At 41.7% G+C, this 18,544-nt stretch overlaps 1 protein-coding gene across 1 annotated transcript in view; it reads right to left on the reverse strand.

Moving 5' to 3' along the window:
- The window catches only part of MMEL1 (membrane metalloendopeptidase like 1), a 31,061-nt gene extending 15,787 nt beyond the window's left edge, over positions 1–15,274 (reverse strand). The window contains exons 1-12 of the mRNA XM_009934427.2: positions 14,802–15,274; positions 14,503–14,666; positions 7,283–7,342; positions 6,271–6,432; positions 5,763–5,843; positions 5,196–5,291; positions 4,526–4,644; positions 3,764–3,829; positions 1,342–1,476; positions 1,066–1,155; positions 670–806; positions 69–162 (exon numbers count right to left, since the gene is read on the reverse strand). Of these exons, the coding sequence (XP_009932729.2) occupies positions 69–162; positions 670–806; positions 1,066–1,155; positions 1,342–1,476; positions 3,764–3,829; positions 4,526–4,644; positions 5,196–5,291; positions 5,763–5,843; positions 6,271–6,432; positions 7,283–7,342; positions 14,503–14,666; positions 14,802–14,851 (1,254 nt within the window). The 5' untranslated portion in view covers positions 14,852–15,274. The remainder of the gene's footprint in view (positions 1–68; positions 163–669; positions 807–1,065; positions 1,156–1,341; positions 1,477–3,763; positions 3,830–4,525; positions 4,645–5,195; positions 5,292–5,762; positions 5,844–6,270; positions 6,433–7,282; positions 7,343–14,502; positions 14,667–14,801) is intronic.
- Positions 15,275–18,544: the final 3,270 nt, after the last annotated feature.

Consider the following 18,544-nt stretch of genomic DNA (forward strand, 5'->3'; position numbering starts at 1 on the left):
GGACTTGATTTGGTGACTGCAGGACTCTCTTCTATGCTCTACAGCCTCTTTAGGAAGAGAGGAAATACCTTCCTGTAGCTGGCCCGAGCATCCTTGAAACGACGACTCAAGCTGCTGACTCGATCGATTACTAATCGCCAAATGAGGTAGTTCTGGATGGTGCTGTGTGGGAAAGCAAAGCTGAGTTTAATCCTCTGTGAAAGGCAACACTAGTGCAGACAGTCAGAGAGGGATCTCAATTTTGAGTGGTGATAAGAAAGCAAACGATTGCTGCCAGCCATCAGTTTTATAGCATCTACAGGTGAGTGTCCTTTAACAGGCTGGCTGACTGTAGAGGCATCCAGGCTGAGGACTGTGCCACCATGTCTGTTCAGGGATTAATTTCTTTATTTTTTTCTTCTAGAGTGTAACAAAAGCTAAGCCTGTGATGCATTTTTTTTCTTTTTTTTCTTCCCATTTAACTTTTTCTAAGAATGTGAGCAGGTGAGACTCCTAGTGCCAGAGTACTTGGGGGACCTAGGAGCTTAGCAGACATTACCAATATTTTACAGGGAAGTGCTGTCACTTTTGTCAGAGAAGCTCTGGCAGGACTAGCAAGTGGGCCCAATAATTTACATTTCCACAATAGTTCTGTGACTTTTTGTCTTGGATATTCTCCAGTTTCTTTACCTTGCTGAGTACTTTGAGATAATTGCTTTCAGCTCTTGCAGATAGGGCACGCCATATACAACAACTTCCTCTTCAGGGTCAACCTGAACGCTTACGGAAGACATGACACCTTGGATGAAGAAGGTCCAGTTAAATTCCTAGGCAGACAGAAAGACATATACCAATGCCAGGTGTTTAAGTGCCTTAGTAACTGTCTGGACTTTCTACAGTCCATGGGATTGAATGTAATTGTAGTGTTGTTCAGCAGAAAAATGCTTTTTAAGGGACTCTGAAGATTAAGAATGGGAATCATTTTATACCTCTCTGTTGCATCACTGATAAATTCACAAAGCCATTTTCAATTGGCATGGTAATAAGAGGAGGCTGCAAGTATCAGACTGCTCATTAAACACTTACGTTCAATGCAAACTTTTCCTGTAGCTCTTTTAAGGTCATTTTGTTGTACAACAAGGTTACATCATGCCTTTCTTCTGCTGGGGTAGTTGCCTGAAGACATTCACAAGGTTATTACTAGAATCAACTAATACAAGTGTCAATGGCTGAAATTGCATGCATGTGGACATATACACACTCAAATAATATGCAAATAAAAGTTTCTTTTGAAAATGAAAGCTTATCTGATGGTGTCCTGTGCTGCTTTCTCCCCCGCAATCTGAGAAGTTCTTGACTCACATTTGCAATCTCTGTTTCAAGCTCCATAACCTTTGCCATTTCCTCTTCGACAAATGAATCGTCTTTAGACGTGTTCTTGTCTTCCCGGATCATTTTGGCAATGGTGATCATGAACTGCAGGTAAGCTTCTCTCACCTGCACGCAAGAAACAGGACGTGTGTAGCATTCCAAAGAAAAGGATCGCTGTCTATCATTTCTCATTCAGCAAACCATTCTTTGTGTTATTTTAGCTTCACAGTGTGCTGTGAAAAAGTTTGGCCCAGAGGTCACAGCCTCTGCCCTTGTCTTGAATGCAACTGTCCTTATTCCATTTGTCTCATCCTTTTTTTCCTACTATAATAGATACAACTGCAATTCCTAGGACCTCGGTTCATCCTGGAATACCTTACAGTGCAGTTGGCAGTCTCAAAATACATAGACAAAGCAACTCTTCCTGTGCAATTTAACTCTGGCGTTCTGGGTGAGAATTACTACCCGAGCAAAGAGAAAGCTCTGTCCTTTGAGTTACACTACAGGAATAGTGATCCCTACTAGCCAAAATACCAGGGTAGATGTGGAAGGTTGATGTTCTCTGAAAGTAATACCATAAATCTTCTAAACTCCCTGCTTTTACTGCCTGAAAAAAACGCTCTGTCTTGGATGGTTCCCAGTGATACCTTTTGCTTTATTTCTAATAGGAGAGTGTGGCTGTGATTTATGCCTCGGAGTGGACCTTGGAAAGATAGGTGGCTGCTGAGGGAGTACTGATACAGGGAAGCTTAATACTACCTATTCTTCTTGCATACTTTTCTTCCTCTGTAGACCTTGGAAACCAGATAAATACAGTAACAGTTGTGAAATTGAGTCTGGGCACTTACATGGTTGTTATTTGTGTTTTTAGGCTGAATGCTGAGGCCGTAATCAGGCCAGACTCCCACAGGCCTCAGCAGGAGTTTTGCCAAAAGATGCTGGTCTAAGCACGGGGGGGGAGGGTTTGGGACATCAGCGTTGGGTTCATTGTCTGTGGGAAGCGAGCTGTTAAATAGCAAATAAAAAGGGGTTGTGTCTCCTCCTTATTCATTAAGATTAAAAACGCAGCCTTAGCGCTTCTTTATAGCTTCAAATTAAAACTGTATTAAGTAGAACTGGTTTTCTTTTGCTAATTTAGGATCGTCTAGGTACTGTACCTGATTTTCTACCTCCTACAAGTCAATCTAAATCTGACTTTCATGCAACAATGCATAAATACCCCTCTTTTCTGCTGTAACTGCCACTATATAGGTGAAACTTGCAGAATAGAATCCCAGTTCCAGCAGCTCTCTGCTGTTCCCAGCAGAATGACGTGGAGATTGTTTTGTATCATGAGACAGATTAACAGAAATTGGTAGTTTATAAACGTGTGCAGAAGGTGTGGAAACAATCTCATGAAAACTTCACAGGACCATATTACATATGAGAGTATAGTCAAATACGTTGAAGTCAGAAGAAAACTAGTCTCCCTGATGTTTTCATCTGCCTTTACAACCACAAGACAAGAGTCTAAAATGCTGATTACTGTCTCTCTGTATTCCCTTCCATTCGCGTTAGGAAAATTAGTCTGATGGTAGGCTGCAAGTCCTCTTTTGTTAGTATGACATAATTGAGGAAAATAAAATGTACTAAAGCCCTATTTTCATCTTGGAAACTGATAAATTATCTGGCTATGTTTGCGACAGCTTTCTATGTATTTACAGAAATCCTGATGTTTTTGCTCTGAGCACTGGCAGAGAAAAGCAGCTAGAAAATAATCTCTCACAATTTTCATGTAATTTTGGGGATTGGGGGGGGAGTAAGTGGCAGCAGATTCTTACTAGCTGAGTATCTGTTCCATTAATATAGCTTTTGCTGGTCCATGTAAACCACTTCTTAAACTTTTTAAAACGTTTTTTCCCCTGAATGAACATGTGAAAAACTCTGAGCATTTTGGTGTTCAGCAAAATGTATTTTGGGTATTGTATGTTCAAATATGATCCAGTATAACAATTCTTCTCCCATATCTATAATCCATCTTTCCAGTACCTTTTAAAATAGCAGCCAGAACCAGTGGCTTCAGAGGCAGTTGTAAGCAAATCCAAGACAACCTGTGCTGAAAATGTGAAGCTATCCTTCAAAACTAGAGACTGTTTTAAGCTTTAAAACAAGATGATTTTATCTTCCCAGAACCTTCTCATCTGTATGAATGGCCAGTTCTGGGGAGGCTTGATATTTATACAGTTGTTCAGTCCTTCTGTAAACTTTACAAAATTCTGGCATAATTAGGAAAAAATCTAGCAGTGAATGTCACAGTCTAATTCTGGTTGTAACATAACACAAAGTTTCATATATTTGAGTTTTCCAAAACACAGGGATATGTAACAAAAGTGATTTAGTAGCGCATAGTAAATAAATTACAAGGAATACTTACCCTTTGATAGTTGCCCCCATTAAAGTAATAATCCCTGGATGGCATTCCTAAACTTGGCTGGTCAATCTGAAGGAAATCATATATGATTCTTTAGTTAGTGATGAACAGGAACTGGTGTTTTCCAAAGGCATCCTTGAAAGGCAACACGAAGCGCTGCATGTGCCTTCCCTTCAGTGTTGCAATGACAACAGCACACTCTCACCACACAATCGCAGAACTTTAGCTTTCTAGGAACTGGGATGAGATGGAAGGCACAACTTTTGTGTCTGGATTTCTAGATAAGGACAGGATTGATACTTAGCGTGGGGTATTAAACAAAATCTTTCAGTAACCACTGAGGTCTAAGAATAAATTTAAGCAACTCTAAAAAGAAGCTGCTTGACTTGAGGGCTAGACTTCATGCATAAGCATACATGAACAAACCCTGAAATATTATTTACGTGTTTTAAAAAAACATGGTTGCCTGTTATATATTAAACCTCACCATTATTTTGCAAGTCACAAGAATCTACAATCCTTAAATGCTGTAAATCGGCAACTGTCCATTGATTTTTATTTCTTTAACAAAAATTATGCTACCATAAAGTGTTTCCCAATATGACTTTGAGAGAGATCTGCCACTTGGGGAACAGAACTGTTGCACACATTTTTGCCAGTATTGTGCATACCCACTGACTTATGGAAAGCTAATCTGTATGCAGTGGAAGTAACTATCCAGTATGATTCTGGCATATAAATAATTCTCTGCAGACTTTTTCTTACATATATGATGTGTCTGCTGGAATCCCGGTCGTCATTCCATACAAACATGTCAATGAGGACACGTTTGTTAAATCTGGAGTTCATTATGGAGAGTTTTTCTTCCATGCTCCAGTCTGGTTCTGGTAAATAAAAGGGAAAATATGCATTATTTATCAATATGTATCAGGACTGATTAAGTTGTATAGTTTGAAAGTTTACTGCTGAAATTGTTGAGACCAGACTGGACATGATGTGAGAATATTTGTACAGGACATTCCTACAGTGGCTAGAAATGGCTAGACTGTTCTTACTGGCCTTATCTGTCTCTGATATAAAGTAATCAGTAAATGTTTTAATAGATATATGCAACTGTCTATGCACAGTATAAATCACCATGACCTAGCCTAGTTAGGCAGTTATGCTCCAAACCCTAATTAATATGCAAGCACTAGAACACAGCTGTATTGATTATATTATTTTTGTTTTCATTGTTCATGTTGGTGTTTTAGGTTTCCTTATAATATGGGTATATATTTATACAGATCACTGTGTGCTAAATAAGTATGATACCTTGACTTTTCTTTATGAAGGAAAATTTAAAAGGGAGAATCTACTACAATGACAGTAGTCTCCTTGGTACAATAAATGATTTTGACTTAACAGTACTGAACTCTTTCAGGTAGAGCATTACCTTTGGTTTTATTCCAGTCTGCAGAAGCCACTGGCCAATCTCCAACCATCTTTAAGGCCTCTAGCAGAGGCAATGAATCTCGTTGCTCTATAAGACCTGAGAGGAAAAACAAATACTGTATCATTTCCATAGGAAAAAAATGAAGAAAAATGTGTAATAGGCCTAACAGTTTAAATCTGAAACTGAATTTGTCACAGCAGAAAAAGAGATACCATGAAATCATCTGTCTCCTATGTTAGTCTTCAAAAAAAGTAATGAAAATACTTCTGCGGGCTTCAGTACCAATTTTGACTGAATAGGTTTGGAAAGGATGAAAAGGGACACGTTTTTGCATTCAGAAGGGAAGGCTTTGCATTGATACCAGAGGTAGGTAACAAGCATCCACCCTTTGTACATCCTAGAATGTGTATATTAAGCCTTAACGATGTACCAAGCCATCTTCATTCAGCGGAAGATCAGTTTTCCAGGCAAGGCCATGGACAGTGATGACTTTTGCTTAGAAGTACATTGGTACTTTCGTACGTTTGGTATTGAACAAGTGAATCAATGGAACGAGAAGAGACTCACTCTCATTCATGCACGACTTGTAAAGTATTTTAGCTTTCTGAAATGCTTCTCTGTCCCCTTGATCTGAAGTCTCCAACACACCTGGGGAAGGAACCATTGCAGTGAGATTTTTTTGCCCTGGAGAGCTTTGATCTTTTCATAGAAATCACTGAGAATTCAGAACTATGATAAATACTTGTTAGTGTAGGCCTCAATTACTGTGAGACTAGAGTGCTCTTTAAAGGAGCTATTAATGGAAGAAGTGTCAGGAAGAAGGACGTGCATGCAGCCTGTCCTGCTCCTTTTGAAGTTAGTACCAAATCACCTGTGGGTAATTTTTAGTGGGAACAGGATGTTCCCATGAAATGGATGTAGTAAGAGATGTAGAGATTAAAGGACTTGGAGGGGGTGGAAAAAAAATCACAATCAACACTTCTACGGAAGTTCATTTCTCTCTATAATGTGCAGTAAATAACTTCTGAAACTAAACAAAAATGCATAACCAAGGATAGAGTAGCCTTGTTCCTACCTTTCAGGATGATCTCCAGCTCGTCTCTCAGGATGTCAAAAATGCTGTATCTGGAGCTGGTTTCTGGGATAACATGCCGGTTCAGCCAGCCCCCACAGGCATACTGGTAGAAATCCTTGCAAGGGTCAGCTGTTGGGTCCATATTCTGAATTATTCTAGCAGCTAGGTATTGAAATCGGAGAGTTGAGTTCCACAGACTGCCCAGTAATCTCTGGGACTACCAAAGACTGTCAGAAAGCTGCCTGGCAAGAAGGCACCTTGCTTATGCTGCTTATAGTGGATAAGACTCATTCTCATGCATTATGAGTCAAAGGCTCCTATTTTCTGCTTAAAAATGCAAGGAAGGAACTGACAGCAGACACTTTCACTGCAATTGTACTGCTTTAGAGAGATCCTCTGAACGGCAGAATGATTCTGCCACAGCACAGCACCTCAGAGGCGTGGGCGTGCTGCCCAGTGCTCTGCTGGGGCCCTACCTACAAAGCCAGTGTTTCCAGGGGGAAAATGAGAACCTCTGTGCTGGAGTCTTACCTCTCATTGCATATCATGGAGGTGTACAAGTAGATGCCAGGAATAAGAAGGTGAATAGCCCCATGTGTAGAATGCGTTCTTTTTGAGAAAGAATTGGGTCTAAGGGGATTTTTATTATACTTCGTAGATAGAGACTGTGTTGGTCAAACCATGTGTCTGCAGCTCAGGCCAGAGCCATAGAACTGTTAACCAGACTGGGAATTTTCCTGTACTACTTCCTTACGAATGATACTCCTGGTGACAAAGGAAGCATACAATGGAGAAGTAAGAATAGGGTGGGTTTTTTCTCAGTGTTTACACATGGAACTGTATTTGAGGACAGCTGTACTTGCTGCCTTTGACAGTAATAGCAGTGTGTATCTATCCCAAGGGGAAATTACATTCCTTTTCAGCTTCTTCAGTCCTAAAACCTGAACTGTAGCTTACTCCGGTTCGGTAGAAGTAACAACATGTCAAACATCACCTCTGCAGCAATCATTACCTGCTGTAACACATCCGGGTGTGGTACATATGTTGCCTGAATTGGTGCTGTAGTGAGTGCCTGCAGGGAGAGGAGTAAGAAAGCAGATGGAATTAGTTGTTTTGGAAAGAAAGTGCTACCAATGTCACTTGCCAGCAGCCCAACCTCAGCAACAGCTCTGAAGTCTTAGAGCAAGAGACTGGATATTGATACCAGTAAAAGATAGCAAGTCACAGCTGTGAAGAAATCTTATCTGCAGATTTAGGAGGAAAATTTATGTGGAAGCAGTGTTACATCTGAATTCTCCTAGAGGGAGAGTAAGACTTTTTTTTTTTCCTAACCTGCTGTCTCCGCAGTCTTTCTGACACATACTGAAAGTATGAGATCCCTTTCTAGGCAATCTACTGAGGTGTTTTGAGCATCTGGGGTCTTTCATGCTCTCCAAAATCACCATGATTGAGAAGTTTAAACAGGGGGAGAAAAGCCCATAGCTGGATTACCGCTTTCACACTGTTTTGAGTCACAAAGATCAAATTTAGAGAAAGAAATGTTGTTGTTGTTTTTTTTTTTTTACTTCTCTAAGTGTGTGTATATGTGTTGGCAGGGTGGGGGGAAAACAGAGCTATGTTTGGTCAATATTTCAGATAAGTAATGTCCTTTAAGGTTACTCCTTGCTGGTCAGCAGAGAGGTTGGTCCCTGATCTGTAGTGTTTAGGGCTGATGAAATAGCGTGTGATGGAGACTGTGGACCTATGTTCAAGTCTGCGTTCTGCCTTTGAGCCGAGACTGGAAAAGTCCAGTGAAGTCATTGTCGATGATCTCGACGCACCTCAGTACTCCAGGCAGCAGGTCAGAATTCAGAGCCCTAAGTTCTGCTGCAGAATTGCAGTGGAGCCTTTGTACGTGGACACGTAATTTTTTATGCCCAGTACTAAAGTGAATGTGTCTGTGATGCTGGTCGTGCCCCTCTCGTGTGCTGTTCACTACGGAACTGGAATGGGAAGTATCTCAGCATCCCAGTCTAGTGAGTGGCCTGGGCCCTGGGCACAAGAAAATTATTTTTTCTGTTTTAATTTCCCATTTGCAAAACTGGGCTAGTTTAGTATTTACTTATGTTAAACATACAGCTACTTGGTTCCACACTGGAAAACAAAAACTTGATCCCCTTACTTTCCAACAGGATTAGCCATGTCTTTAAACTTTTTTTTGATCCTTACACTAGGATGTTTGCAGAAAAGAGTTACTAAAAAAAAAAAAAAATCCTTCCAGTGAAAACAAGTGTTTTACATGAGAGCAAACAAGATTACAGTAATTCAGATAGAAATAAAACAGTGGGGAAGAAAAGAGGGCTTTGAAGTTCATCAGTGGAAGCAACATAAAAAGCCCCCACTGTGATTGGGAATGTAACATTCAGGGTTCAGCTGAGTGCTGTCGTGCTGCGTGGGAGTAGATCTGCGTTCGAATAACTGCATGCCTTATTATAGTTCAGTGTCTCGCAATCTGAACATGGGATGAGCAAAACCTGTAACCAAGTGAAGCTTCACGTAGAGGGGTTTAGCGGCTTTTTTATAGTGGGTGAAGCTAAGCCCAATTTTTGGAGTTTCCTAAACTCTCTAATAATTTAAAAAAAAAACAAAACAAAAAACAAAACAAAAAACCCCAAACCACCAAAACTTAAAAGCTCAGGGTATTTCCACGAGAAAAAAAAAGTAAAATCCTGTTGGGGAAAGAAGTTAGTAGTTCAAAGGCACGTGAAAATTTTCCATAAGGGAGAAATAGTAATGGGCAAGGTGAGAAAGAGACAACTGTACTAAAAGCACGCTGCACTTCTCTCACCGTTTCTCGGGGACCAGGCAGGACTCAAATGAAGCTTTTTTTTTTTTTTTTTTTAATGAAAGTGTCTCTTTTTAATATAACCTGACAATGTCTTGCTTCAGTTTCTGGAACCCAACTGCTTTCAACAAGATTCTAACTCCCCACATTCAAAAAGCCCTCGTGATTGCAAAAATGTAATTGAGCTGTATAAGCAGGAGGCCAAAGCTGTTTTGAAACCTTGGTTGCACACACAGGGCTCTGAAACTCTGCCACAAACCCAGATAATTAGAAATGGCTGGTGAGGGGCTCTCAGTTTACTTCTAAAAGTGGCTCCTTTGTTTTTCTATCAATTATCTCTTTTATACCTCTGTACCATTCCTGAAAAAGAACCAAGCCAACCTGACTCTGTATGAGATACGACCAACACTGCCCTGTTTTACTCAGCAATGTATTTGTTGGGTCTTTGCTCACTTGACTGAGGCTCTGTCTGCTGCACCTCTTGAACTTCAAATCACTAGAAACAAACGTTAAATGCGCCTTCTAAAGTCTCAGCTAGACAACTCTATGCACTTCACTTTCTCAGACTACCTTGCTAAAAACAACTGCTCGAGTTTTCAGTATAATTATAGGTATTTATCTATGTATTTATTTTTCCTCCCTGGTTAAATATTGCTGACAGGTTGAGCTATACAATGACATAGAGACTCCTGCTTTGACATCCATGGACAAAGACCACTGCAAGTAGAGACATGGGAGGGACAGTTTCTTTTAAAATTAATCACTCCATTTTCCCACCTCTTTCTTCTGAGGTACCCTTCCTTGGCTATACCTTTTAAAAACTATCAAAGAGGGATGCCAAAAGAACTGAGATAGTTCCAGTGATGAAATCTTTTTGGCCTATGTTGTGCAGTACTAAGCTCCTTCACAGCTCTCAGTCCAGGATTTCTGCAGTTGTCACCCTTGCATTTACCTCATAAAGTCATACTCTTGCTCTGTTGACAGTCTTTTTGGTAGAAAAGAACCAATGAACCCTCTGCAGACTGAAGGCTTTCCTCACTTGCAGTCTGACAGAGCACCAACAGAAAACTGATAAGGGGAGGCAAGCTTTAACGGAGCTAAATAAAACTGCCTTAGCTGTGGGACTACTCCAGAGGGAAGAAAGTGAGGGAAAAGAAGTACTCCAGATGCTACTTCAGAGGTCAACTGCTCACGTGAAAAACGGCAGAAATGGGACATGCTTCAGACCCCACTGGATTCACCGTAAAGAATTCTATCATCTTAATTTAACTTTACAAGAAGCCACTGAACAGTATTTCATGCACTGGTCAGCAGTAGGATAGAAGGATAACTTCTGAGAACTGTAGAGCACTGTTTTCCTCTTTATCAGTTCATCTTTTGAATGACAATTTTTTTGAAATACAAGTTGCTTTTCACAGCCTTACTGAAGTTCCTTTTTAGGCAACAAAAGCGAAGCAAATCATTCTGTGCAGTTTGTGTTTGGTGTTCTCCCACAGTGTGTTGGGAGGACCACAGATGGCTGGGGATGGCACACACTGAAACAATTAGAGCCACAGTTGTCACCAGGCAGTCAAGTGTGAGCTTCACCTTTCAGCACCGTATCTGTTTCTCACACAGATCTCTTCTGCAGAAGTGCTGTCAGCACTGCAGACTGCCTTTGTTGCTATTATAACAGTGAATTGTTTGCAACAAATAATATAATCATCAAATTTAGCTTTTCTTCCTCTGAGAAGGCTGTCTACACCAGATGTCAGTGTCTTCAAATGGACTCCATAACACAAGTGTTTGGTTTTTATACCACCTATCTTACGATTTCTTAACTGTAGTCTATCTATAAGCATGGCTGAGACAGAATTTCATGTGAGAATCATCAAGCTGAGTATTTGCCCACTTCTGCAGCCCTGCATGGTCTGTCACTCCACATTCCCACTTTACATTCACATAGCTCCATCTGAGTAGAACTGAGAAGAGTCTTGCCACCCAGATGTCATGACGAAATGACTTGTGTAAGCTACCACTTTTAAATTCTCCATCTCCTTGATTAGATGCCTCATTAATGAACATTCACAAAGTCAAAGAATGACTAGGCATCAGTCTAGGAGACCAGCCAGATCTCAGCCACAACCTTTTCGTGGTGTGCCAGTGACCAGTTGAGATATTGCCCCTAGTCAGCAGGTTCTTGCAAATCTTTTATTCAAGTGCACATCAATCCCATTCACCACATAGGAAAGGCAGGAGCACAACGTGGATTTTTGAAATCCATTCTCAGAACAAGGTGCTTCTTAGGCCAAGTGTTGTATTTCTCTTTATTTATTTGTTTGGAGCCTGCCTAAGAGCATAGAGCATCAGTGCATAAGCATGCCCTCTAGCTTTGTAACAGCCTCTGTAGGAGATGGGAATAGTGACAACCTGTGGGGATGCAGACACGCACACACAAAAAATGTATCCAAAATCTTACTTGTGAGAAACCCTACAAACTTGGAAGCCAGAAAGCGAATAAAATATCAATTAAACAAATAACGTGACTTTTGAGTAGTCAGGACCAGCAATTAGATGAGAATGTAAGTTGTTTGTAACTCTTAAGTTGTCTGGAAAAGTCGCTGAATGTAACTTGATGTGTCAGCTACAATAAGAGTTGAAATGTTTTTCAGACTGTAGCCTTTCTGACAAGTGATGAGCTTCGAGCTTAGTAAATATTTGCGGAACATAGCTGAGAGCGAGCTGTGAAAAGGCTGTAAAGGTGTATGTGTGGGTGTGTCGGAAAGATTGAGAGCATGGTGTCTTCGGATTCAAAAACAAATTATTTCAGTTCTGTCTGCCTCCCTTTCTATGATCACCCAAGCATTACTCTGCTATTCTTACTGTATTTTCCTTTAGGTTATTTAGACAAGGTTTTATGGGTATGAAAACTTCCTTGGATGTCAGAAATCTGCTTCTAGAACTATATAACTGCATTCCTGTGAGAGCTTCAGTGTTTTTGTGGTCTGGCTGCGTGTTAATACTGACTGATTTTTATCTATATATTACATGCATTATTGCTATAACCAGAGGCCTGTTTCATGCACCACAATGCTCTTCTGCAACCTATATACAAGCAGAACAAAAACATACTCCCTGAACCACAGAGCCTATAATACACCTTCATATATAAAAAAAGAGCAAGTATAAGGCAGGACGGGTAATCCTCTTAATTTTCCATTAGCTAAAGCATTATTTTTTAGAAGCCTGTCTGGGTAGTGTCATTCTGATAAAGGACATACACAGACGAAGTGGTGAATCTGAATCTGCTCTTAGTCAACAATCCAGCGTCCCATACGCATTTCAAAACTAACATTTTTGTGAAATTAGAAATAAAAGAATCCCGAGGATAACATTCTTGGTTCTAGCCCAAGAATGCTGCTCAGCTATGGTTTTCTTCCTGATATTGTGTAGGATTCACACTTATGTTGCACAGCTTCGAGCAATACATGGTTTTCATGTGGTAATTCTGAGAGACTTCAGCCTTTGGACTGAGCGCTGGGGACGGGCCTAGATGTAACATTGGAACAGAACCAAGTGGAGTATTTGGATTTGGACAAAACTTTTCAAGATTTAAAAAAAAAAAAAAAAGTTTCTGTTCTGCAGGAACATTCCCTGGCTGCACTGACGAGCTCTTGCTTTCTCAGTTTTAGACCCAAAGAGCGCATATAGGCACTCATCTCAAAGATGATGTAGCTCAAAGTTCCTGCTGCTCCGTCCCTACCTGTGAATTACCTAACTCTGGTGGTGACCCTGGGGTCTGACTAGGTCTTGGCGTCTCCTTGCAGTGGTGCAGCTACCTGTGCTTACAAGTAAAGCGTGAGGGGCAGAAGCTGACTGTAGGGCAGTGCTGACAGCACGCCTCTGAGGCTCGAGACAGCGGCCGGGAGGAGCGGCACGCCGCACGGGACACGCAGCAGATCAGCTCTGCTTTGCGCTCACGGCTTGCTCAGGAGTGTCTGAATCTGGGAAACGTTTCCCGTGAATGTTTAATTGCTGATGTGAGCCTGAAAAATATTTAGATTTTGGAACTGCATTCCCACAGATAAGCCCTTCATCAACAAAATGCAATAGCTAGCGCTTGCTTAATGTGCACTGACTCTTCCCCATGGATGTGGATGAGACACCAGCATTTGGACAAGTATTGTTAATACCTGAATTCTGATTTGCCTGAACTCATAAAGCAAGATGTAGAGCAGATCTCTCAAATCCTTTCTGTATGCAAGCAATAAAATTCTGCATAGCTCAATATTCTGATACAGTAACTCCTACCCTAGAACTTAGCTCTGTTTGGGGTTTTCTTTTTTCCTCCCTCCTGTCTTCTGAGCCAGTAGAATAAACATAAGCAACTTTCTGCATACCAAATGCTCAGAGATTTCACCTAACACTGGAACAAACACTGGTAACATACAATTGCTGGTAGCAAAAGGAGTAAACAAAAAGGCTTTTTCTCATGAATTATTGCGCAGAGTTGTGCAGTGTGGTGCTTGGAAGTGTTGAAGAAAGCGGTTCACTGCAGGCAGGGGATGCAGAGACAATGTAAGGAGAAAACAAACCCTTGCTTCAGTTTTGCTATTTATAGGTCCCAGTTTTATTCTCCGGTGTTTTAGCAAAGCTCTGAATCCAAGAGGCATTCATGGAAATGACACACGTGAGGCAGGCGCTGCTACCAGTCATGCTGATTGCTTCACAGAATTTTTAAATAGGGCTCTGCATTTGGTGTGCTAGTGCAAAAACTTAGTTCTGTGAGTAAGCACGCTCTGCAGCTAACGTATTTAGGCAAAGCGCCTCAGAGCAGTATGCCTCAGTGTCAGGTTCCTGGCAAGACATTCGCATGAAAGTCACTGAACCAGATCTCACCTAGAGATCAAATTGCCTGATATAATACTAAAAAAAGCCTCCCTTTCCTCAGCAGCACACTGGCTTTTTTTTTTTTTTTTTAAAAAAAAAGCTTTCCCTCTGTAATAAGTAATCTCCCCTTTAGATCTGCTAAGCAGCTGCTGCTTTATAACTCCTGGCAATAATGCATCCTGACTCAGGTTCCTATAAAATAAGGATATGCCAAGCCTTATAGCCAGATGCACACAGACAAGACACCTTCCCCTCTAAAACAGTGCAACATTTTTTTTACCTTCGTCAAAACAATGGTGAATTCCATAAAATGCATAGAATTAATTAAAAACAATAGAATCTTACATCACATAATTATAAAATGAAATAAAACCCAACATAATCCTCTCTGTGCATGAGCCTGGAACAAGACAGAGAGAGACAAGTCCCTCACAGAGGTGACCGCACTGTCTCCCTCTGTTTTTGTTTTCATTTAGCTCTGCAAAAAGACTTGTATGTTGTTTGCGGGGGAAGAGAAGAATTATTCGCAGGTTCCTTACCTCTGCTGCTGGCATACAGGATCACCAGGGCGACCACTGCACAAGTCATGAGGAGCAGCAAGACAGTCAGACCGATCGCCACAAAGCTCCAGGATTTCTTCCCAGATTTTGTTGATTTTTCCACAATATCCATTTGACTCTCTGATTTCCCCATTATTGTAACTCTATTGAGGAGGGGAGGGTAAGAAAGAATTAACAGCACAGCTAAATCAGTATAAGGATAAATGCATGACAAATCAGGGAGAAAAAGGAAGCAGAATAAAAGCAAAGACAGATAAAGAAAACTTCCAAATTATTACATGTATTTGTCCATTTGATTGTCCACAGACTTGCCAACCTCATGCTCCATCTCCTGCGCCTGCCAGGCTGGGGGCACGCAGGGTGTGCGGCTGGGGGGCTGTTCGGGACTGCACTACCCTAGGCTCTCAGCGGGGCCGTGTCCTAACCCCAGGAGCCTGCTTTGGGAAGTAGGGAAAAGTCTCATGACCAGGTTGGGCAACTCCTTTCTCCCAAACAGGGAAGGAGGGGGGAAAAGCTGCCGCCTTCCACTCCCTGCTCCGAAAAGTATCTTGCCGTTTCGAAGAATTTTCCTCTTTTTCCTCTGTGGATGGGAGTAGGTCTGCAGAGCTCTGTTAGCAGCAGTAGAATCCAAAATGAGATCCCTCCAGGTGTGAGAGCCTTTGAGCTGCGGCTGCTCCGTCCTCAGCCGAGATGAAGGGTTTGCAGAGTCGAAGGCTCCTAGGAGACGTGTCGGCTCCCAGGTCTGCGGGAGTTTGTGACCTCCTGCTTCTCGGAGCCATGCTCAAACTTCTGAGCTCAGCCGAGCGCGGTTGCCAGCTCGGGAGCGGAGGGGAGGAGGGCTTGCAGCACAGGGCTGCGTGCTCGGAGCCTGCGCTCGGCTGCAGCTCCTCGGAAGTTTCCTCTGGCTTTCCTGAAATCTGCCGCCAGGTTATCCGGCTGCTGCGCTCACCGAAGGAGCGTGAAGTCAGAGACGTGCGAACCTATTGAAATCCTCGGGCTCTGAGAGTGCTGGCAGCATTTGGGTGCAACGTATGGGAGCAGCTTCATGTTTGAAAACACACCGAGTTACAGATTTGCTGCAGCCTCTGCACGGAATTCTTTTATGCTGCTGCTTGGAAATCTGTCTGGCAACAACTGGGAAAGGCACTGAAAGCAAAGGCAGGGTAGGCATGCAATTTCCCTTGGGTTTTATTTTATTTTTTTCCAGAACTGACTTTCAGCGAGGGGGAAGCAGGTTGGTTGGTGTGGGTTTTGGGGTTTGTTATTTTTTTTTCCCCTGCAGGCTGGTTTATTGAGCTAGCGTAACTCGTTGCCAAACTTCACACTATATAAATCTCCAGGTTGGTACCTCTCTCGACCTGAGCACTTCACCAGCACTCCAAAGACTGGTGTGTGTTGAGGAGGCAGTGCTGAGGCAGAGCAGGGGTTTCTTGGCGGCAGCCCGCTTTGCTGGGAACCCACACGTAGACTGTTCCAACAAAGTGAACGCAGACCTGTTTCCGTGAATGGGGTAGGAAACAACGAATGCCAGTCTCTCCTGCCAGGGGCCTAAGCCTCCTCTTCTAGTCAGTACTCTGCCTCAAAAGCCCTGTGAGAATTTGCGGCTTTTTTTCAGTCGTGTTATCTTAAGCTTCTGTCAAGTGTGAAGGCAGCTATTCTCATCCCACCATCTGAGGAGGACTGTAAGAACTCGCAGATCTGAAAGAAATGGATGCACTTGCAGATCCTGGGCGTCCGTGTGTGAAAACTAGCTACAGAGGGGAAGGCTGCTTATAAGGACAAAGCTACAGATGTAATGATGAGATGCGTGATCTCCGATTTCTGCTTGCAGGAAGTTCTAACGTGTCAAAAGATTAGTTTCCTATGCATGTGAATGTTCCTTATTGCTGAACAGTTTTACTGTTACCTTACAACGCAGCTGGCTCTGAGGAAGGTCCACCCAGTTAAGGCCCACAATACTGCGACAGACAAGCGTCTCACAGGATTTAACGTAGCTATTCTTGTAACACGGCCATAAGATCCTGCATCGTGGTGTTCTGCCCATGTCACAGGTGCCAAGGATCTAAGGGCTCTATTCCAGCTGCTTTCTATGCACAGCTATTGCGACTAACGCGGTCTCTGAGGCTGGGAATGCTATCAGCGATTCCAACTGCCTGCTCCTCAGGGGGCAGACCCCAGCTCCCCACATAATCAAGAGATAGGGGACTTGCAAAGTCAGAAGTAACATCTGTAGTAAGTGATTTCAGCATGGCCCAAGTGACTTCATATAAGTCATACATGAGCATCAAGACTGGAGATCTCTTATGTCCCCAGAAAAATCGTAATTCCCTCAAAAAGCATTAACCTAGTTATAAAGAAAATATTTTCCTTTTTCTTTTTTTAATTCTGGGAGCAAGTGGGAACTATATCAAGAATCTTTTCCTGTACCTCTAATGGCTTCACTTCCTTGCAGAGCTGAGGAAAAGGTGCACTGTTTCCAACAGGAAGTGCAAGGAACTTTGGGTATAGCAATGGCATTGGCTTGCCTTTTCTAAAGGTTACGTTAGGCCAATCTCAGCATCAGACTGGAAAGTCAGTAGTGACAAATATTTTGTATTTTTTTTTCACTCTTGCAATTTAGCTCTGAAATAAACTGCTCGGTATTTGTAATGAAAATGCTTCCCTTGTCAGTTCTCAAGCAGGTATCAGTGATAAATGGTCTGGGTAGTGCTGAGCCTGTTTTGGGTTAGAGAATGTCAGAAAAGAGAGAAAACTGGGTTACTAAGTTTATCATGTTCCTTCAGGTCCTATTTCAAATTATTTCTTTACCTGTTTTTTACACTAAGTCAGCATGGGTGAGTGATAGCAGTGTATAACCCAAAGTAGTCATCCAGAAGTTTGCAGCTGTTGCAGAGAAGTAAAGGAAATGCTTGACTATTAATACCATTTTCTATTGGAAAAAGTTTTTATCCTCTTAAGATCCAAATTTTGACTGATTGGCAACCACAGCACATAATTTCAGTGTCTTAGGTATATCTACATTGTCTTTAGGCTTAGGAGCGATTGTTGCAACCAATGAACAGCCCATCAGTTTGTGCTTTCACACAAATCAATTATACAGAATGTACAGAAAACAGATAATGAAATTCCATGTGCTGGACCTAAAGAAGCTGAATTGGTTGTTGTTCTTAAGCTATTGGTGAAATAAACCACCGAGCGCTTTTGCTGATGAAATACACTGGGAAAATTCGATGTGGACATTCCTGAATACTTTTGTACCTTTTAACTCAGGAAGAAATTTTTTTTTTTTCTTTTACTTCATGCATCTGTTGGCGATTCCTCCCCTAAGGAGGCGCAAGCAGAGCTAATATTAAAGGCAGTCAAGGGAGCTGTAATTGTGAACGTGAGAGTATAGACATGCAAGGGTGGGAAGACTTGAATATTCTGTAAAAGATTTTTATGGGTGTGAAAGGATCTTGTGACCTGATACATTGCTGGTTTGTGCTGAAGTTTGTGAGGGGAGACGTGAGCTATAAAATACACATTGATAGACATGGAGATAGCAATACTAGATAGTATGATTTTGATTTAAGAAGAATGTGTCTTGTTTCTTCTAGATGTTTCTCTTCACAACAGTAATCTGGTAACAAGTATTCAAGTTGCTGTGCTGTAAGAAAGTTTAATTAAAAAAAAAGTGTTTCTCTTCTGTATGAGGAGAAGGACCAGCAAGTGTAAAGGATATATTTGCAGAATCATTAATTTTTATTATCTTGAGCAGCTCTGTGTGGTCACTGAAATAGTGTAATCTGTCATTTTGACAGTTCTCCACTAGTGCACCAAGGTCGCTGTTCTGTTTGTCGCTTCTAAGGGGAAAGACCCATTTTGGTTTCTGACATGGTCTTGGTATCACCTTGTAGTCTTTATGGCAAAGGAGATCTGATGATGCAAGTGGAAGTGGTCTCTTTTTTTCCCCTAAATCTCATCTAAATTATTATTTTTTTTTTCTTTCTGCAGTGCATTTCAGTTCCTTTATACCCTAATG

Source organism: Opisthocomus hoazin, chromosome 16 (assembly GCF_030867145.1).
Source record: "Opisthocomus hoazin isolate bOpiHoa1 chromosome 16, bOpiHoa1.hap1, whole genome shotgun sequence".
Lineage (NCBI taxonomy): Eukaryota > Metazoa > Chordata > Aves > Opisthocomiformes > Opisthocomidae > Opisthocomus > Opisthocomus hoazin.